Source organism: Triturus cristatus, chromosome 1_2 (assembly GCF_964204655.1).
Source record: "Triturus cristatus chromosome 1_2, aTriCri1.1, whole genome shotgun sequence".
NCBI lineage: Eukaryota > Metazoa > Chordata > Amphibia > Caudata > Salamandridae > Triturus > Triturus cristatus.
Genome location: NC_140580.1, coordinates 76336998 through 76356726, shown reverse-complemented (window position 1 = coordinate 76356726; position 19729 = coordinate 76336998). Strand labels below are relative to the sequence as shown.

The 19729-nt window shown below is 46.1% G+C and overlaps 1 protein-coding gene across 1 annotated transcript in view; it reads left to right on the top strand.

Annotated features, from left to right (window-relative positions):
* LOC146866833 (uncharacterized) overlaps window positions 1-19729 on the top strand; it is a 409043-nt gene that overhangs the window by 223836 nt on the left and 165478 nt on the right. Inside the window, exon 5 of the mRNA XM_085617773.1 lies at window positions 8988-9046. Within this exon, the coding sequence (XP_085473899.1) occupies window positions 8988-9046 (59 nt within the window). The remainder of the gene's footprint in view (window positions 1-8987; window positions 9047-19729) is intronic.

Genomic DNA, 19729 nt, shown 5'->3' with positions numbered 1-19729 from the left:
TCCTGTATCCAAACCAGACAATACATATCGTCTAGTTTTGGATTACTGACATTTGAACACTTGTTCCAAAACATTTGCAGTGCAAAATGCACATAGTACAGCATTAATTAATAACATTGTGAGTAAAAAATATCAAACCACATTGGACATTTCAAATGGTTTCTTTTGTCAAAACATAGCTTCTGAAGGCAGGTACTTAACAGCTTTCTCAATAATGGGGACCCAGCGTCAATTTGGTAGACTCCCACCAGGGTTAAAAAACAGCCCGGGGTTATTCTCAGCAAGAGTACCAGAGTTACTACAAATTTATGATAACGAGGCATTGTCATATGTCGATGACATCTATCTGACAGACGATGACCTAGATAGGCACTTGAACAGGGTGAATACCATTATACTGGGCTTCGCCTCTGAGGGCTATAAATTCAACTTAAAAAAATCCAGAATTGCCCATTTCAATGTCCTTTTCCTAGGATATGAGCTTTCAAGTGAAGGCAAGAGCCTGGCAACTACATTTTTAGAAAAGTGTGTGCTGCTCCAACCACGCTGAAAAAAAGTACAATCCATCTTGGGTTTCCTAAATTTTGGAAGAACTTACATTCTAAATTACGCAGAAAGGGTTAAAACTCTATACAAATTTATCAAACCTGATTTTTCAACAAAACATTGAACACAGGAACACATAGACATCCTGCGTTCACTCCAAGCTAACATGTTAGCAACAAATAACTTACAAACACTTGTAAATAAACGCAATTTAGTGATCTGAATAAATTCGGGTCAATGTGGTTTCACCTATTTAACATTTAATGAGGGTGAAAAAATACCAATAGCATACAAATCACATTTGTATACACAAGCAGAAAAGCGCTTCACTTCAACAGAAAAAAATACTGACAGCAGTTCAAACCGCTGTAGCAAAAGACGATTACTGGCTTCCCTAGCTTTCTGGACTAATCCTGACGCTCGTATTTCTTACGATTGGAATTGTATTGGACTTAACCCCACCCCGCGAACCCGTTTTTCTTCCGAGCGCTGCCCTCCTCCCGCACGCACGCTCGTTCCCCCGGATGTTGGACCTCAAATTGACCACCGCCTTTCAAGCCTGACCAGCCCTAGGTTACCAGAAGTGTCGGATCCACCTTCTGACGTCCCCTTTCCCCCACCCTCATTGACTGACACCAGAGCACTCTTATTGATTTATGTAACCATCGTCCTGATGATGACCTCAAGTTAGAGAGGTCGAAACGCCGTCGACCCCACAACGCCAATTGCGGCATACTAAATGGTCAATCACAAATGATGAAATTATGTTTGTGAATGTAAAATATTTTTGTTGACCTTTTCCAATCTCCTTATTGTTTGCACCGCTTCACGTTGTCTTTTCACCACATGTGTCACTGCGCCGTTGATTCACTATTACACTTCCAGTGCACCTTTGGTTGTTATGGTTACTGCAATTTAGTTGTATCTCTGTGCTTCTATATGCAAAAATAACAACCTTTCCATCCTTCTTGGTCTCCCTTGTTCTTCCTTGTGCTATATGATTGATCCCTTTTTGAACAGTCCCCCCCACATGATTTATCTGTTGAATCACTGTTTATTGTTGCCGTAGCAAAAGAAAGCGCACTAGCTCAGGGGAAACGCATCATAGTCGCGACTCCAGTACCAGCCTTAGAGGCGGTCACAAAAGGGAGCATTCCAAATGCAAAAGCTTTACATCCTAGATGGATACAATGGGTTAATTCTCTTGCTGCAACAGATGTTGAATATGTTTTTGATCCTGATTTAAAAACACAAGCGTTCCTGCAATATGAACATGAATGTCTTCTGCCCACTGAAATGTTGCCTCTCGACCAGTACGAATTTATAATTTATACTGACGGATCAGCACAACCCACCACAGGGAGTAAGCAAGCTTACAGTGCAGCGTGCGCAATCGTTAAAGGTCGCATGTGCGATGGTAACTTCCGACCAATGGTCACTAAAACTCAATCTCTAGGAGATTGTACAGCTCAGCGAGCTGAACTACAAGCATTCAAACTGGCACTTGAAAATACTGATCGCAAATTCCCCACACTTATAGTGTGCAATTCCTTTTACTATGTCCAGTCATATAATGATTATTTACTGAATTGGCTTCAAAAGGGATTTAAAGATGCAAAAGGTGGCACAATAAAGCATAAAACGCTTTGGGAACAAGTAGTTCAGTTGAGAAACGAACTACCAAAAGCTCACGTGATACACACGCAGAGTCATCAACGTGATGGCGTTCACGTTGCAGGGAATTCATTGGCTAATGAAGCCGCAAAGGGGGCTGTTCAGACGGCTTCCGTAGCTGCGATCACTCGTTCAAAAACGAGAATAGACCATGAGATATTGTTGGCTGTCAATGCTTCAAGCAAAGGCAGTGGTGCAGCGTTACCTAAGAAATTTCCACTCAAGTACTCTTATGTAATTGATGCGAACAACATTCCTTTTGCTCGAATCCCTGGAGTGGGGGATAGGGTAATTCCAAACATGGAACGTAGAGCAGCTTTGATTTATGAAGCACATCTAGGGGAGGGTCTGTCACATCAGGGGATCTCTAAAACATTAAAAGAGATGTACTGGTGGCCTGGAATGAATACACTGATTCACATCTTCATCAATGACTGCAGAGACTGCAATAGACAGCGTAATGCAGAACGCCATCAGACACCAGACTACGAAGTAGCCTGCCCAGTACAGACACCATTGTTAGACAGCATTAGACTATCTACGCGCAGGCGTCCGTTATGACAAATGCATTCCCACAAACACTAACTCAAGGTTCCTATGGATGTGGCCTCAGCGCTCGGCTGACGCTCGAACTGTTATAAAAGATTTGCGAGTCTTTATCGGCACATACGCAATTGGCACACTACATTCTGACCAGGGCCCTGCGTTTAGCTCTCGGGCTTACAAAGAAGCCATGGCCAATTTGGGCGTAGCATTGCGGTACTCCTCTCCGTTTCATCCTGAGGGAAATTCTTTTGTGGAAAGGAAAAACCGGGACATAAAGCAGTCTACAACAGCTAGAGTATTAGGTTCGGGTGATGGGTGGGTCAAACATTTTTATGGGGTCCAACACTCATTAAATAATTTGACAAGAAGTTCTCTAGGGGGTTTCACTCCATATGAGGTCCTATTTGGGACAAGAATGTGGGTTCCTGATCTCGAATGTAAAGGCACAGTGGTGGAAAATAAACCCTTTGATATCAAAGATCGTTTGGCTCTTTTACAGGATCTAAATGAAAGCAAAGTGTTCCTGAAGCCAACCACCACTGGGGAAAAAACGGCAGTCCCAGCAAGGCCTGTCTGGATCCCAAAAGTTGAGGATCTGGTCAGAGAGAAGATTGCGGACAAGAAGGAATTTGGACCTTCTTACAGACATCCAGTACCTGTCTTTGCCATCCACGGAACAAGAACAGTACTTCTGCCGCCCCTTGCTCTAAAAAAGGAGAAAAGATTTGCGTCAATCGACCTCATCAAACCACACTATGTGGCCGATACTAAATAGTAGGCCTCGTGGACTCCGACCTAGTCGCAGACGCACTCCTCTCGCTACTATCCAAGCGGTTCAGACTGAAAGACTCCTAACCATCGAGAATTCAGCAGTAAGAGATGAAGGACTAAGCAACAATGCTATGGAACTCATCCCTATTGAAACTCAAGTAACAGTTCATCCAGATATACCGGTCTACACAAACGTAACACGTGATCAACTGGTTCCAGCGATTTCGACGAATCCTGATGCAATTCCAACAATTGACTGGACTGCTTCTGGCTACTTCATTAACTTTGATTGGTTTTCTGAGGATCCAAGTGAGCCTGAAACGACGCCAGCCCTAAAAACTTTCAAACAACATGGCCAATCTCAGTTATGTTCTATTATGTTATTAGGCTGGACGCTGCAATCCTTGCGTGCAGGCTATGTGCCTTGGCGTTTTATCAACACGTCATCTCTGTTTTCAGAATACAATCTTACGGATAAACAGGCCGAACTGGCGCAAAGAGGAGCAAAATATACAGTGCTGAGCATTGAAAAACTGGAAAAATTACCATTTACGGTAGCATAAAAAACAGCTACAGAATGGCTTATCCATGGCAAAATAACTCTGCCTGTCACTACTTTTCATTTTCAGTATTGTCTCAAACAAATGCAAAGAAGGCAAATATGAAAGGTTGGGTAAAGAATACATTAAGACATCCTGGGTTTTACCTTACGAATACAGATGTTGGGCGAGGGGTCATGAAGTGTTTCTAAGCGGTACACACTGTGAAAATGCACTGAGCGGATCACTCATATGTCAGGACATTTCTTTACATGGGGCTTGTAATGGTTCTGTGGCAAACTTGTCCTGCCACCTGCAGGGTACACCAGCTGCTGTGATTAATCCAACGTTTGGCCAACTTTCTAACGGGAGTTACCTCATGTTGAATGATCAAGGTTGCTGTGGCATATTGCCAGGAATCCCATATCTGGCAACGGTTAGCTCCAGAGTTACTTGTTGTTATCCCCTTTACTTTTTAAACTGGCTCTTGACCCACTGGTCCGCCACTTTCAAGAGAAACAACTCCATAGAGTATCCAGTTCAATACAGGCCCTCTCCTCATCTCGCTCTATGCTGACGACATTGTGTTGTATGTCCACCGACCGCAAGATAATCTGAAACCACTTATTAGGGAGATTCTTCGCTTGAGTAGATATTCAGGACTGGTTGTAAACTAGAGTAAGTCCGAGCTGCTCACTTTAACGATGGGCACTACTGAATGGGAATGCGAATTCCCGTTGAAATGGTGTCATGACTCGGTCAGGTATTTGGGTATCCAGATCCATAGCGATGCAGACCAGATGGTGAGACTAAACTACGGTTCAGCTACACATAATCTTTAGGCCCAGGTGGAAAGGTGGATAAGGCTCCCACTTTCTATGTCCGGCAGAATTGCACTTATGAAGATGTTAGTTCTCCCGAAGTTTTTATACATGTTCCATAACATTCCCATTCTGCTCCCAGACAGCTTTTTTAAGACCCTTCGATCACAGCTCATCAGACTCGCCTGGGGTTGCAAAAGACCTAGGATTCGATGGGAGACCATGACTTTGCCATATGAAAGAGGGGGGCTGGAGACCCCAGACTTCAGAATGTATTACCTAGTGGCACAGAGTAGTTTTGCCCATTCATGGTACCATCCTGCTGCGCGTTTTCCCTACAGTAAGCCTGAATCAGACCTGGTGCTCCGACTACGCTGCATGCCATTTTACCCCATTGGTTTCGTCGCGACCCTAGAGACATTCAGACAGTGTCCACCTCGAGCTGGGCATGGCGTAAACTGTCGCGAGTGACGGGAAGCGGATCCCTATACTTTTCCGAAATCCCCATAGCACGCAACCCAAGGCTCCCTATCACGGAAGAGAAATTAGTTTTGCGAGTGCTTAAATCTCATTCCATGATAAAGTTTGGTGACCTGTTCCCAGACGGACATGTATTCGATAGTGCTGGAGGGGTGGGAGAGCCGAATTGACTTTTATGGATCCGTTTATTTTCAACAGGGTGCGCAGAGCTTTGCATGCAAAAATATCTGAATACCCACTTAAACCTCAGTCCTTCGAGCCTCTATCCCTTTTAATATCTAGCACTGATGGGAATCAATTGATTTCTAGGTTATACAAGGCTAGCAAGGCTCTGATCCCGAGCCACGCTACTAAGATTCGAATGGCCGGGGAGCGTGACCTGGGTCATCCTGTTCTTGACAACCAGTGGGCTTTCTGTTGTTCGCAGATTAGGGAAATCGCCCTTAACAGCAGGCATAAGCTGATACATTTTAAATACCTATGGAGAGCGTATATGATGCCGGCTAAAATACACGCTATTGACCCGTCCCGGCCTCACAATTGCCAAAAGTGTGGTAGCCCTTATGCCGACTTTACCCATTTGACATGGACTTGCCCCAGGATTGCAGAATTCTGGGTTGCCATTTTTTAACTAATATCCCAGATGACTCTGTTGGAAATAGATCCCTCCCCGTAGGTCGCACTCCTGGCATATCTCTCTTATATGCCCAAGAAGCTACGCAAATTTATCGCGCTGGCGTTGCTTTTGGCTAAGTGCGAGATAGCTTCTTAGATGGGGTTGCAAATTGCTTCCTACAACGGGTGCATGGCTTGCTAGCCTCACATCTTGCAACACAAACTGCGAACTGTATGACACACTGCTCCCACCGAAGTCTCGGCCGAAAGACATCTGGGATCCTATCAAGACATATTTAAAGAACCTGGAGCCTGTTGCCCCTAGTCAGACTCCCGACGGCATAGTTCCAACTAGCGTGGGTTGAAAGGTTAGTGGTTAGACTATATTGTTTATATGTTTTCAGGTGTTTTCTGGGGATGGATACATCCGCACTCTGGGAAGCTGTGTCATAGTCAGACTAATAGGTCCTAGTCATCCACTGTATAATTTTGTGTTGCTCTGTCACGTGTTTTGTGTAGAGCATGACAAAATGTTACTAAACGTGTGAGTAATTAACATGATTGTGAAGGAACAACTGTGGAAATGGCATTGATTTGTACATGTCAGAAAATGATAAAGTTAAAAAAAAACACACACAAAAACAGTGAAAGCACGTTTACTTAGAGCACAAATGCAGTTTTGTATGATATTTGTGGCAAAACAGCTACAGCTCTCTCTAAGACAGACATAAAAAGAATTACTTTCGAGTGGAGAAGCTCAGATTTCTGCCAGCTGTGACCGGGACTGGTGACCATCATCTACTAGTCTCCCTGCTGGGTGAGGGGACTTCACCCGGGATAAACACAACCACATGCCTTGTACCCTGCAGCACCAGCACCTGTTGGGCCGCTGAGAACAGAAGACCCTAACTAGTACAGCCTTGTGAATCGGAGAGGCCGTTGCCCTGTGTGCCTCTGTTTGCAACCCCTGTATGCCAGGTGGGGGCAGTGGTGAAGAAAGAGAATTTTACTCACTAGCGGGCTTAGCCTGAATGTTGCCTCACATAAATGGGGAATAGCCATAATCTTTAGACAGGGACGTGGGATTCAGGTTCTTATCTGGACATCACTAGAGTGCAGGCCTTAGAACAACTGTATATATTATGTGTTGTGTGTGTATTTCACTTTGTGTTCATATATAAATGCTACTTTTTCCATTAAAGCAAGGATCTGGCTAGACAGTCATTTGTTGGGGTTGCTGAGCCTGTTTTGAGTCTTGTGCTTAGGGCAGCTCAACCCCCCCCCCCTACCACTGACCAAGAGCTGAAGGGGTAGTACTTGGTCATGTTGCTCATAGCCCATAGTAGATCAGGCCCCAGGAACTCATGAGTAAAAGGGTTAAAACCATGGTTGGGCCCAGTAACTCCTGATTGCACCGTGACCCTCTGAAAGAGGTTCTGTGTGTTTGTGCATGTGTGTGTGTATGTGTGTATGTGTGTATGCGTGAGCACTCGCTCTCTCTCTCTTGGTTTGCATTTTGCTTCTTCCTACCGGAGCCCATAGTATAAGGCGTTGATCATTTGACTGCCACACAAATATAGTAGATCTCATAAAACAGTTTGCTAGGAATTTGGTTGAAATGCACTTCACATACCCAGTGACTGCTAGTACCTAAATATTTTAGGTGGTCTTCACTAGTGCTCCACAGTAACCAAGACATTTGTTAAGTTGCAATATTGATTCATCAGTATATACCAACATTGGCATCCTATAGAAAAGAAAAAGGGCAATTCATTAGAATAGCAATAGTGCATATGTGCATTTTTTTGTTGATGCCGCACCCCCAGACCTTTGTGAAGGTCATTTGAAGCAGTTGTATGAGCTCGAGAATGGTATCTAGTAATGTTCTGAAGGGCAGAGGCCTTGTTAAAGGCTTCAAGCTCTATCAGGGGTCCCCTGAAAGGCTGGGGCCCTGGGCCAGAGCCCACTTTTCACAGGCCGTAAAAATGTCTCTGGGTACGTATTTCCAGCAGTCAGCAGGCCATTTTAGGTTTCACCTGCAGGCAGCACTTGTGCTGTCCTTCTTGTGGGCTAAAAACCTAAAGGGGACTTAGAGCCTACCTATTTCTTACAGTTGATTGACTTACACGTTGCTCTTGTTTTCTTGCTTCTTATTGGTCAGCAGCTCCCTGCTTCCTCCTATGCTTTGAGTTTCTGCGCCTGCAGTGTAGCATGGGCTAACTATAGTTTCCTGTCTGTGTGCAGGATCCTTCCACTAGTCGCCCGCTTCCTGAGGTACTTTTTTTTTTTTTTACTCTAAGAGTGCATGTGCCTGCAGTCCGTCTGTTGTCCCCCATCCGGGCTTCTCTTGACTCGCTCCCGCCATTCGTGACCTTGTCCAAACCTCCCTTCCTCACCCCTTTCGTGTTGCTTGCCACCCTCCTCATCCAGCCGTCCTTTTTCTTTGTGCCCTCCCTCCCCCGTTCCTTGTCTTCCACCCACACCCCTTGTGTTGTTTGCCTGACCCACCCTACTCCCCCCTCCCACTCTCACAGAGCTATTAGACTTTGTAAATGTTTTTAGAGATGTTCCACAGTAGAAAAAAGCCTTATGACACAGTCAGTCTGGCCGCGCCATAGCGTTTTGTTTTTATTTACTTTAAGGCAAGTTGCACAGCCTGTGCTGCTGTGCAACATATTTAAATAAAGAACACCTAATGGCTTTTCAATGCTTGTTGCCTTTTGTTGTCATTGACCCCTAGATTCTAGAAGGTAAAAGCACTGAGGGCTGTGGGTGTGCAAAGTTTACCAATGCTTACCACTTTGAACATCTCTGCTTGGGGCATTTCTTTGTACTTGGACAAAAGCAGGCCTGGAAGCCTGAAGAAATGGAACCTCTTGGAAATTTGCACCAGAGTGAGCAATTTGTATTATACTTTTTACATCTAAGATTCTCTGTGGAAAGGTTTTTTTAAGCAGCTTATAAGGTTTTCATGTGATCTTTTTTTTTTTAACAGAACTGAAACGGACCACCCATCGAATTTATGTTGGGAATCTACCAAATAACATAAAAACGGTAACTTTACTTCTTCTCTTTCCTTTTTTTGCACCCTCCCTCCCAAGTAGTGACGTTTACTTCCTCCTACCTCATGAAAGAGTGACCTTCACCAGTTAGTCCTACCAACTTACTGCATAACAGCCTGAGCCTAGCAAATTGGGTAATTCGTTTGCTTACATTATTCTCATAGTCTTGTGTGTATCCCACTGAGCTGAATGATGGCCGCTCCACTTCCAAGCTGTTCCTGGGGTATACAAGACATGCAGGCCGTATGTTTGTTTCCAACACTAACCATGAGATGTTTGGGGTACTGGTCTCCAGGCTGAGACTGCGGTAGTTGATTTTACGTTATTTAATAGTGCACGCAGACTCCTTGTACCTCAGACCGTTCTCTCCAGTGAGGGGATTGGCATTCTTTCACAAAACACAGCACAGCTATTTCCCAAGGCTCGCCGGTATCGAAAATGCATACCCTACCAACACAACTGTAGCTCATTCTTAACTGACTAGCCTTTGGTAAGATATTGTAAAATATTCATACTCTACAGGGAATTGCAGGTACCCTCCTCTTTTTTATGGAATGAATCTTCATTGCGTGGCCGGTCTGCCCGCATTTGCCTCCTAGTTTTCCTAGCGCTTTGCTTTACTTCCTCACTGTTTTCCCAGTTGTTCTTTCGGTGCAGTCCTTCACCCTCACTTACGGTGAGGATCACTGTTTCTCCCACAGTTTCTATATGCTGCTTCTCTCCCTGCTCACTGTCTGTCCCCACCCAAGACCCCGCCCACACACACTAATATGGTCTGGCATCTCACCTAAGTCCCCTACACTAACTACATACCCTGGGGTTGGGAAGGGCACCTCACTCCCTCCCCCCTTGCCCCTCCCAGCCGAACACATTAATGGACACCACACCAAAATGATATAATTTTTGGGATTAGGGGGGTGTAACCACCCCCCGGCCGTATTTATTAAAAATAATAAACAATTTGTAAAAAGCATTATATACAGAACTTTCCGCAGAAAGCACAGATACATTAGATAGACAGCTATTCAGGGCTAACCTTAACACAGTCTAATACATAAGACACTCCTACCGTAAATCTATCAATGCATGTATTTACTTTCTGCGTGTCCCTTCTAGAGCCTACGGCAAAGTCATTGACTGGCAGCGCCCACCGGTCCCAGTGTTCTAGCAAATTAATAAGGATGCGCAGGGGGTACAGCTTATCGGACGGATATTTTCCCCCGGGCCCCCCCTACGCCCTGTGCCTTAAACTCCATTACAGGGGGCTGCAGACTTCTGCATAATGGCACCTTCATGCGCATGCGCGTGCGGGGGTGGCCCTAGGCCCACTGGGAAGGATGACTCCCCCGGCCCCCGCACCCTCGACAGCCTACTTACCAGCTGTCACTACCCCTGGAGTTAAATGGTGCTGACCGCTAAGGACCGAAGACTATGCTTCCCAATCATGACCTTACCGCCTGACCAGAGACACCCTAAATACGACAATATCTAACTGAAAGAGAAATTCAAACTCCTGCTTTAATTCATACGCTAATACAAAATCAATTACAAACAATCACTTTGTTACCTGCGAATAAATTCGGAAAAAAGGGGAACAAAAGGATAGTTAAACCATGACACACAACCTACAAACAACCTTCCAATAATACTTGCCTTAGGGGATGGTGGGTGGGAAAGAAAAGCGATTACGGGCCCGCCGCCGGCCCGGTGTATGTTCCTGTGGGAAGCAAGAACAAGAGACTGTTCTGCTCCCCACAGCCCCCTTTTAAGTAGGGTGCCCCCAGGCTGACCGGATCAGACCGGTCAGCCTGTGCGCAGGCTAAACGTCTTGAGCCGGAAGCACAAAGTGTTTCCGGCTCACCCGAGATCGCCTCACCTATTGGATAATGCGGGGGGAGGAAGCGCCACGTCCTTTGCTGACGCGGCCTCCCCCGCCTTGCCGGGGACAGTGTGACCGCCATAATGGCGGCACGGTCCATTCTGTACCTAGCCTTCTCCATATGGTCTGGTACTCACCTATGTCCCCTACACCAACTACTTACCCTGGGGTTGGGAAGGGCACCTCACCCCCCCCCCCACCCCCCCCCTCCCCCAGCGTAACACACTAATGGACACCACACCAAAATGATATAATTTTTTGGATTAGGGGGGTGTAACCCCCCCGGCCGTATTTATTAAAAATAACAAACAATTTGTAAAAAACATTATATACAGAACTTTACGCAGAAAGTACAGATACATTAGATACACAGCTATTCAGGGCTAACCTTAACACAGTCTAATACATAAGACACTCCTACAGTAAATCTATCAATGCATGTATTTACTTTCTGCGTGTCCCTTCTAGAGCCTACGGCAAAGTCATTGACTGGCAGCGCCCCCGGTCCCAGTGTTCTAGCAAATTAATAAGGATGCGCAGGGGGTACAGCTTATCGGATGGATATTTTCCCCCGGGCCCCCCCTACGCCCTGTGCCTTAAACTCCATTACAGGGGGTTGCAGACTTCTGCATAATGGCGCCTTGATATGCATGCGCGTGCGGGGTGGCCCCAGGCCCACTGGGAAGGATGACTCCCCCGGCCCCAGCACCCCGACAGCCTACTTACCAGCTGTCACTAACCCTGGAGTTAAATGGTGCTGACCGCTAAGGACCGAAGACTATGCTTCCCAATCATGACTTTACCGCCACAGGCCAGCGCAGTTGGCCGACTACCTGGTCTCCCCCTCACTTACTAGAAAGGTCATGTACTGCACCTCATACTCTCCACCCAAGCTAGGATGTCCTGCATGAAAGCCTGATTCCCTTTATGTGAGAGGTGCACCCCGTTCTGCAGAAAAAACTGTTCCCCCTTGATGTATCTGTGTCCAATGGACCTTAATTTAGGGGTTCTGAACAATTTATCAAATTTGTTGTTGATCCGCTTTACCGCATAGTTCAACGCACTAACTGACTCGCCCCCCCTCCACTGGAACCTGGGGATCATGTGTGACCAAGCTATGGTCGAGTGAGGACACTGCTTCGCTAGCCACCCTACTTCTGTGAGCAGCTCTTCCACCAGTACCCTCCTGGCTAATCTGGCCAAGTCATTACCCCCCAGAAACAGAAAATCATCCAGGTAATGTAGCACCCATTGATGCCCTGACTCCCTCCTGAATTCCCATTCCAAAAATGAGCTAAACTTCTCAAAGTAGGCTCAGGACACTGAGCAACCCATTAGCATACATTTGTCGACATAATACTTCCCCTGAAACTGGAAACCTAGTAAGTGAAAATCTGCAGGGTGGACCGGTAGCAATCTAAATGCAGACTCAATGTCGGCCTTCGCCAGCAAAGCACCCTGACCTAATGACCTAAGCATGTCCACCGCTTGGTCGAAAGATGCATATTTCACACTACAAAGTGTGTCAGATGGCATCGTTCACTGAACTGCCCCTTGGTGCAGAAAGATTGTGAATCAGTCTGAATTCGCCTGGCGCTTTCTTAGGTACTACCCCTAGAGGGGAACACACAAAAACCTTCATTGGGACGTCATCAAAAGGCCCCGCCACCCTACCCAGGCTCACTTCCTTAAGGATTTTTGCTGATGCTCTGTCTACATTGGACCTAACTGACAGCTGGTTCCGGCAGTGCGCCACCCCGTTGTAGCCCTGGGCTGGTATCCTGAAACCTTCAACAAACCCCTCCCTGATCGTCCTGGCTGCTTCGGGGCAATTGTAAGACTCTAACCAAGGTATCATAGCGCTAACGTTAACAGGAGATCTAGCCTTTCCTAGCAGAACATTGCTATTCTTGTTTCTTTCCCCCTTTGCCCCTGGACTTTTTGTGACACCTGGACTCGGGATGGGATGCATTACCACAGTAACCACAGGAATGCTTGAACCTACATGTGCCTGGCACTCTACTGCAAGTTCTTTTGTTAAAGTCAAAACAGACGCCTTTTTTACCAGTGCTCCCTGCCTTCCCCGTGATCCCCCCGTGTTACTGGTGGGGCCTGTTTTAAAGGGCTGGGACCGAACAGCATCAGGTACCTGCCCCCGCCCATTATCAGCTGTTCCCTGTTCCAAATGTCTCAGATGAATAAACATGTCTGTCTGGCTCCATCTTAGAGTTGGATCCTGTGCTTTTACCCTCCTAAACTCCTTGTCATACTCTTTCCACCCATCGCCACCTTGTGTAGCATGGGTGACGGTGATCCTATTCTGATAACATGCCATCTCAAATCCAACCTCTGGGAAACGCTCTAACATGGCGGCCATGAATATAGTGAAACCCTGTATCCAATTGGCTAAATTCTCCTCTACTCTGTATTTCAGGACTATATTGGACCATTCTTTGTAGTGTGTCCATTCCTTGTTCTTTTTAGCCTCTTCTCTGTCTGCCTCATCAATCAAGAGGAATAACATGCTAACGTTATTCCCCTTCCAGATCCTTTCCTTAGTCTCTTTCAACAAATGCCGCCCCAACTGTTCCCTCCCGGAGCGCATTTCTCCCAAACCTAGTGGAGGTGGTGTTGCCCTCGTACCTGCTGGTGCTCCCGCATCAGCCGTCTTGCCCGCGTCTGTGTTCTTCGCGTCGCTGATTATTTCCCGGACACCTTCGCCACCGGGGACCGGTGCTGTGGCAACGGGTGTTGCACCCCCTGCCGGTATTGCCGGCACCTCGCTTGGCCTCCCCTTTCCTAGCTCAGCCATCAATTTCTTTGCCCTTTCAATGGCATCCCCCCCCCCCCCGCCGGATGTCGCCCCTGCGGCGTGAGACCAGTTCCCAACCATCTCCAGCCAAAGTAGGACTACCGCCAGGTTGGCGGCTATGTCAGGCTGCGCCGGCGTGGCTCCCCCAGTCCCGTCCCCCGGGGGGAGAGCGGGGACAACAATGGGTCCCGCAGGCACTGCACCACTTGGGCCCCTCTCGCCCGAGGGGCCCGGCGTGTCTGCGTCACCTACGCCCCCTCACCCTGAGGGTTTGGCGTGGGTGCAGGCTCCTTTCTTGGTGTCACCCCTGCCCCTCCCCCACATGGCTTGCGCCTGTTCCTCTTTGGCGGTGGCAGAGAGTAGTTTCTTGGTGGGACAATAGGCCGCCTACCCCTCCCTTCTGGCACCTCCGGACCCTCTACCTTATCTTGCAACCTGTTGAGGGTCTGCCCCATGACCTGGACTTGCTGCATTAAAGCCTCCAACAAGACGTCCGTGCGCGATCGCTTCTCGTGCCGCCGAACCGGAGGGGCCACGGCGAACCGATGTGAAAATTATATGGGACCTGCCTGCACACGTAACCGTAGCCCCAGATAGGTGACTGTGTCACCCCATACCTTTTAGCAGCAGCAGCCACCAGCCAACACTTGCACCCACGCAACCAGAGCCATGACCTACTGGCTAACCCAGTAGGCTCAGGTGAGCCGCCCGCTCAAACCCTCTGTGGCTCCCAGAAGCGATGAGATGCTGGCTAGCCGGTGCCGCCCAAGCGTGTTCCTCCAATGACCACCAGTGATTTCTTTGATCCTGGCACCGTCTTGTCCTCCCCGTAATGTGCGCTGGGGCTGTGAACGCACAAATAAAAAGCCGGTTTCGCTGCACGGAGCCCTACCAGTTTGTTACCCCACCACTACTAATCATACGTCACTTAACGCGCTCCTATTTACTGCACAGTAGACCCCCAGCAACACTCTTAATTATCTCCCCACCGTAGTGGCGTAGATAACAAAACATAACAGGTGTATTTGTAAAGCGCACGATTACCCGTAGGTGTCCTGGCGCTGAATAACAGATGTTTATTGTTACCCAACTCAATGGTACTCACTAGATACCGTTGACCTACACTTTAGACTGAGCAAACATCGATATTAAAAGACCAAGGATTGACTACCTACTCTTCACAGTAAGTGGCAAATGGCAACTGAAAAATTAAGTCCCCCCTTTATAGCAGACAATACAACTGCCCAACCTTTAAACCGAGTCACAGTGCATTGAAAAAACTAGGGGATTAAAACACTTCAAAGTGAGAGCCTGAAGCCACTGACTGCCACACTTATTTCCCCCACCTTACTGAAGGAGTTACCACTGCTCCCACTTTAGCCTGAGAGATAGGTGATTAAAAAACAACAACAGTGTGTAATGATGTGACGGAGACTGAAGCGTGAAACAACACGTCTTTATTCGTCAACTCCCACGGGCACGAATGAATAACAGTTGACATAATCACCATACAACTGTAGTTCCCAACTGTCAAAATCACTATGTCATCGCTGGAAGCGCGAGACGCGGAATGTCCGCCTCGCGCTGCCAGAGCGCGAGGCAGGTAAACCACTACATATCTCCTTTTCTTAGAGAGCAGAGAGAAAGAGAGAGTAGCAAAGAGGAGAGCAAGAGAGAGAGAGAGAGAGAGAGCAAGAGAGAGAGAGAGAGAAAGAAAGAGAGAGAGAAAGAAAGAAAGAGCGCAGGAGAAAACTACAGTGGCTAAAAGAAACACAGAAAATCATTGGCGGTATCTAACAGGAATGTTAACTGTTCTGGTACTCTTCCTGACAGCGGCGTGACTGGGAGATGAGCTCTGAACATCAAGTTTACCTTGAGAGATCCTATGAGAGACCTCACTTTTCAACCTGGACCACTTGACATCACTGAGCACATTTTTAACTTTCGCCACCTTGTTACTATTCCACCAGTCTTTACCATTGACTCGAACAGCATTACCACACACTTTATCCACTACCACAATTTCCCCATACTTAGCTTCTCCTTTTCTTACAAAACCTGGTTTCTTAATTCTGACCCTGTCTCCCACCGCAAATTCTCTGACCTTAACGCGCTTCCTTTCATCAAAGTACTCTTTTTGTTTGACCTGGACCTCAGCAGACTTGGACCTCACTTTCTCATCCATTTCTTGGGGAGTAGTATTGGATTTATTCCATTTGGACATCCAAACCGGTCTAAACTCGGTACATGGTTTCCTACCTCTCAGTAGTTCAAAGGGGGACACACCAGTGGAAGAATGAGGAGTGGTTCTATAAAACCACAACATTGTCCTGACACTTTGGGGAACACCTTTGTGGTGGGCAAGAGCCCACTTGACACAATCACCTATGACTCTATTGAGCCTCTCCACCAAGCCGTTAGTTTGGGGATGATAGAGAGAACTACGGTGATGAGTAATGGCAGATTCTCTAAGAAACTCTTGTACTTCAGATGATACAAATTGTACTCCGTTGTCTGATATTAAGGTTTGGGGAAACCCCTCTCTCATAAATATTTCCCTTAAAAAGTCGATGATTTCTTGGGAATCAACCTTAGAGACAAACTTGGCCTCGGGCCACTTTGTGTAATAGTCCACCATAACAATAGCAAATCTGCATTGTTGGGGCAAACTGTGAAAGGGTCCTAGGACATCTATGCCAAGTTTTTCCCACGGTCCACCCGGGAGGGGAATGGGTTGGAGAGGGGGACAACTAGTGTGAAGACTTTTGTCACTAGAGGAACAAACAGTGCAGTCCTGCACCATTTCTTCAATATCTCTATCCATTTTAGGCCACCAGAAGTATTCTCTTACTCTGCGCTTAGTTAATGTGGCCCCTAAGTGCCCGTCATGAGCTTTGGTCAGAAGAGTGGATCTGATGTCCACCGGTGGAACAAGTTTTTCTAACCTGAAAATTAGACCATCCTCAATCGAAAATTCATCACACACCTTGACATAGGGTTGCAAAGTAACATCCACATTCCTTTCCCTGGGCCACCCTTGGGAAATATATTTCATAAGTTTTTTTGAAACTTCATCACCAGCCAACGCCTCTCTCCATTTCTGCTGATCAATAGAACAAACACTATTAAGTTCAACACTAGCTATAATATAATCCTCCTTTTCATCAGAACAACATTCATCAATCCCTTGTGAGTCCTGACTGGTGATAGCAGGTAAACGTGACAGAGCATCCGCTCTTACATTTTTCCCCCCAGAAATGTATACAATGTCAAAGTTGAATTGTAAGAGTTTGGAAGCTAATCGTGCGATGCGGGGAGTGGCCCCGCGGCTGTTGGTGCATCCTAAAATCGCAACTAATGGTTTGTGGTCTGTTTGAAGAATACATTTTTGTCCCCACAAATAATTTTTAAATTTTTCAATGCCCCACCAACACGCTAGAAGCTCCTTCTCAATGACTGAATAGTGAGTCTCTGCTTCTCTTAAAACTCTGGATGCAAACCCTACAGTATGTTCCTTTTGGTCTACAATCTGTGTCAACACAGCGCCCAGTCCATAACTGCTAGCATCAACAGTCCAAGTACACTGGACCCCCTGTACAAATGGCTTCAAGGCCTTGACAGTGCTGAGTTGTTCCTTGATCCAAGCGAAGGCAGTCTTGCATTCATCATCCCAGTCAAATTCACTTCTGTCTTGGAGCAGCTTGGAAATGGGGCGAATCTTAGTAGCATAGTCTTGAATAAAGCGGGCATAAAATTCTGTGAGACCTAACAAAGATTTGACTCCTGCTTTGTCTTTGGGAGCAGAGGCATCAACGATGGCTTGAACCAAACTCGGTTTGGGCGTGACTCCTTCACTTGATATCGTATGACCCAAATAATCCATTTTGTCTTTTGCGAATTCACACTTGTCCCTTTTTAGGACTACCCCATGTTCCTGGAATATGGATAAGATCTTATTCAGCACTATGTCGTGTTCTTGTTGGTCTTTTGCAAACAGCAGAATGTCATCTTGGAATATGGCCACGTTTTTTATCCCCTTCAGTAAATTGACCATAACTCTCTGAAAGACAGAGGCTGCAGAGGCCAACCCAAAGGGCATTCGACAAAATTGGAACAGACCTGCAGGAGAATTTAACGCAGTGAAGTGGCGCGAATCCTTGTCCAGTTCGATTTGGTGATATGCTGAGGCCAGATCTAGTTTGGTGAAGACCTTGGCACCTTCGACTACACCCAGCATTTCTGATATATTCGGTAGAGGATGCGAATCCACCCAGATGACCTTGTTTAGGTTGCGCAAATCAATGCAGATTCTGAGGTCATTATTTTTCTTCCTTGCCACGACCAAAGCTGAAGACCAATCAGACGATTCTATGGGTTCAATAACCCCTCTTTTTTGCATGGACAAAAGTTCTTTTTCCAAGTCTTCTCTGATGCTGAAAGGGATACTCCTTATTTTGTGTTTTACCTGTTCCGCATCACTCCTTATCTTAATCTTGTGTTTGAATCCTTTGATTTTTCCCAATTCGCCTGAAAATACTCTGGGATATTTATTAAGTAGTTCCTCCACATGTGTTTGGTCCCGAACCACCTGAATCTGTTCTTTTGCTCCAGGGCACAGCATCATACTGAATAAACCTTGGTGGAACCATCCCAATATGTCTAACCCATTGACAGCTACATAAACTTTCCCATAAATGTGTCTGTTCTTGAAGATCAAGATGTCCTCAAAGTACCCCAACAGTTCTATACTTCTCCCTTCATAGGATACAGGTTCACGGTCAGGCGGTTGCAGAGTTCTGTTACCCCATTTTTTCCTGAACAAAGATTCACTGATCATTGTGATCCTTGCACCAGAGTCTATAAGCAGTCTCACACTTTCTTCACCTACTCCAATGATGGCATAGGGATCAATGCAGTCATCAGGGTTACCGCTCCTTATGTTCCCTTCGCTGACAACTACCACCATGTCTTTGAGTTCGCAAAGTGTGTCATCGCTGTCACTGCTACTTGCATCCATGGCACATGCTACCTGTTCTTTCTTATATTTTTGGCTTTGGCATACTTTGTCAAAATGTCCCAATTTCCCACATTTGCGACAGGTAGCATTTCTCGCAGGACACGGTCTACCACTTTTCACATGGGAGGGATATCCACATCTGTAACAGATATCAGTCCTTTTGAAAAAATTATTTGGCTGATACTCTCTTTTCCTCTCATACTTTTTACAACGGACAGGGGTAACAACTTCTACACTTTTACTTTCCAGTTCCTTTATTGAAGATTGTGACGTTTCAATACTTTTCGCTATGCGAATAGATTCATCCAGGGAGGGATTTTCCAAGGATAATAGTTTCTGTCTTATGGTTTTGTCAAGACATTTTCCTATGAACTGGTCACGAATCAATTGTTCACTGAAGTTCTCAAATTCACATTCTGCCACCAACCTCCTCAAAGCAGTAATGTATGTGTCTACATCTTCCTCGGCTTTCTGTACTCTTTTAAAGAATTTATGCCTGGACACAACCACACTAGGTTGCTTATCAAATCTGACTTTTAATTTCTTTACTGTGTCTTTATATTCATCGGTATCCTCCTCTTCATCGCCCTCTACATCAGGTAAATGTTTAAGGGTTTCTCTCCCTTCAAACCCCAGAGAATGAAGTAGCAAAAACTTTTTCCTTTCTGGCCTGAACCTATGTGCTCCTATTGCACCCAGGTAATTTTCAAATGCATCAAACCACTTTCTCCAAGGCACAGGTGGTTCGCCTGGTGTGTCTAGAAACGGAGGTGGAGGAAGAATAGACTGCATTATGTAATGTTTTCCTCCAAAGTACGAAAGAGGAGATGTAAATATCTATGTTGTGAACAGTGGCAGAACCAAGGGTGTATAAACTTAAATCCAGGCTAGTATTCTTTTTCCCTTGAGCCACAACGTTTAAAACAGCCTCTATAGTCCAACCAAAGAGACAGCGAAAAGAATAATG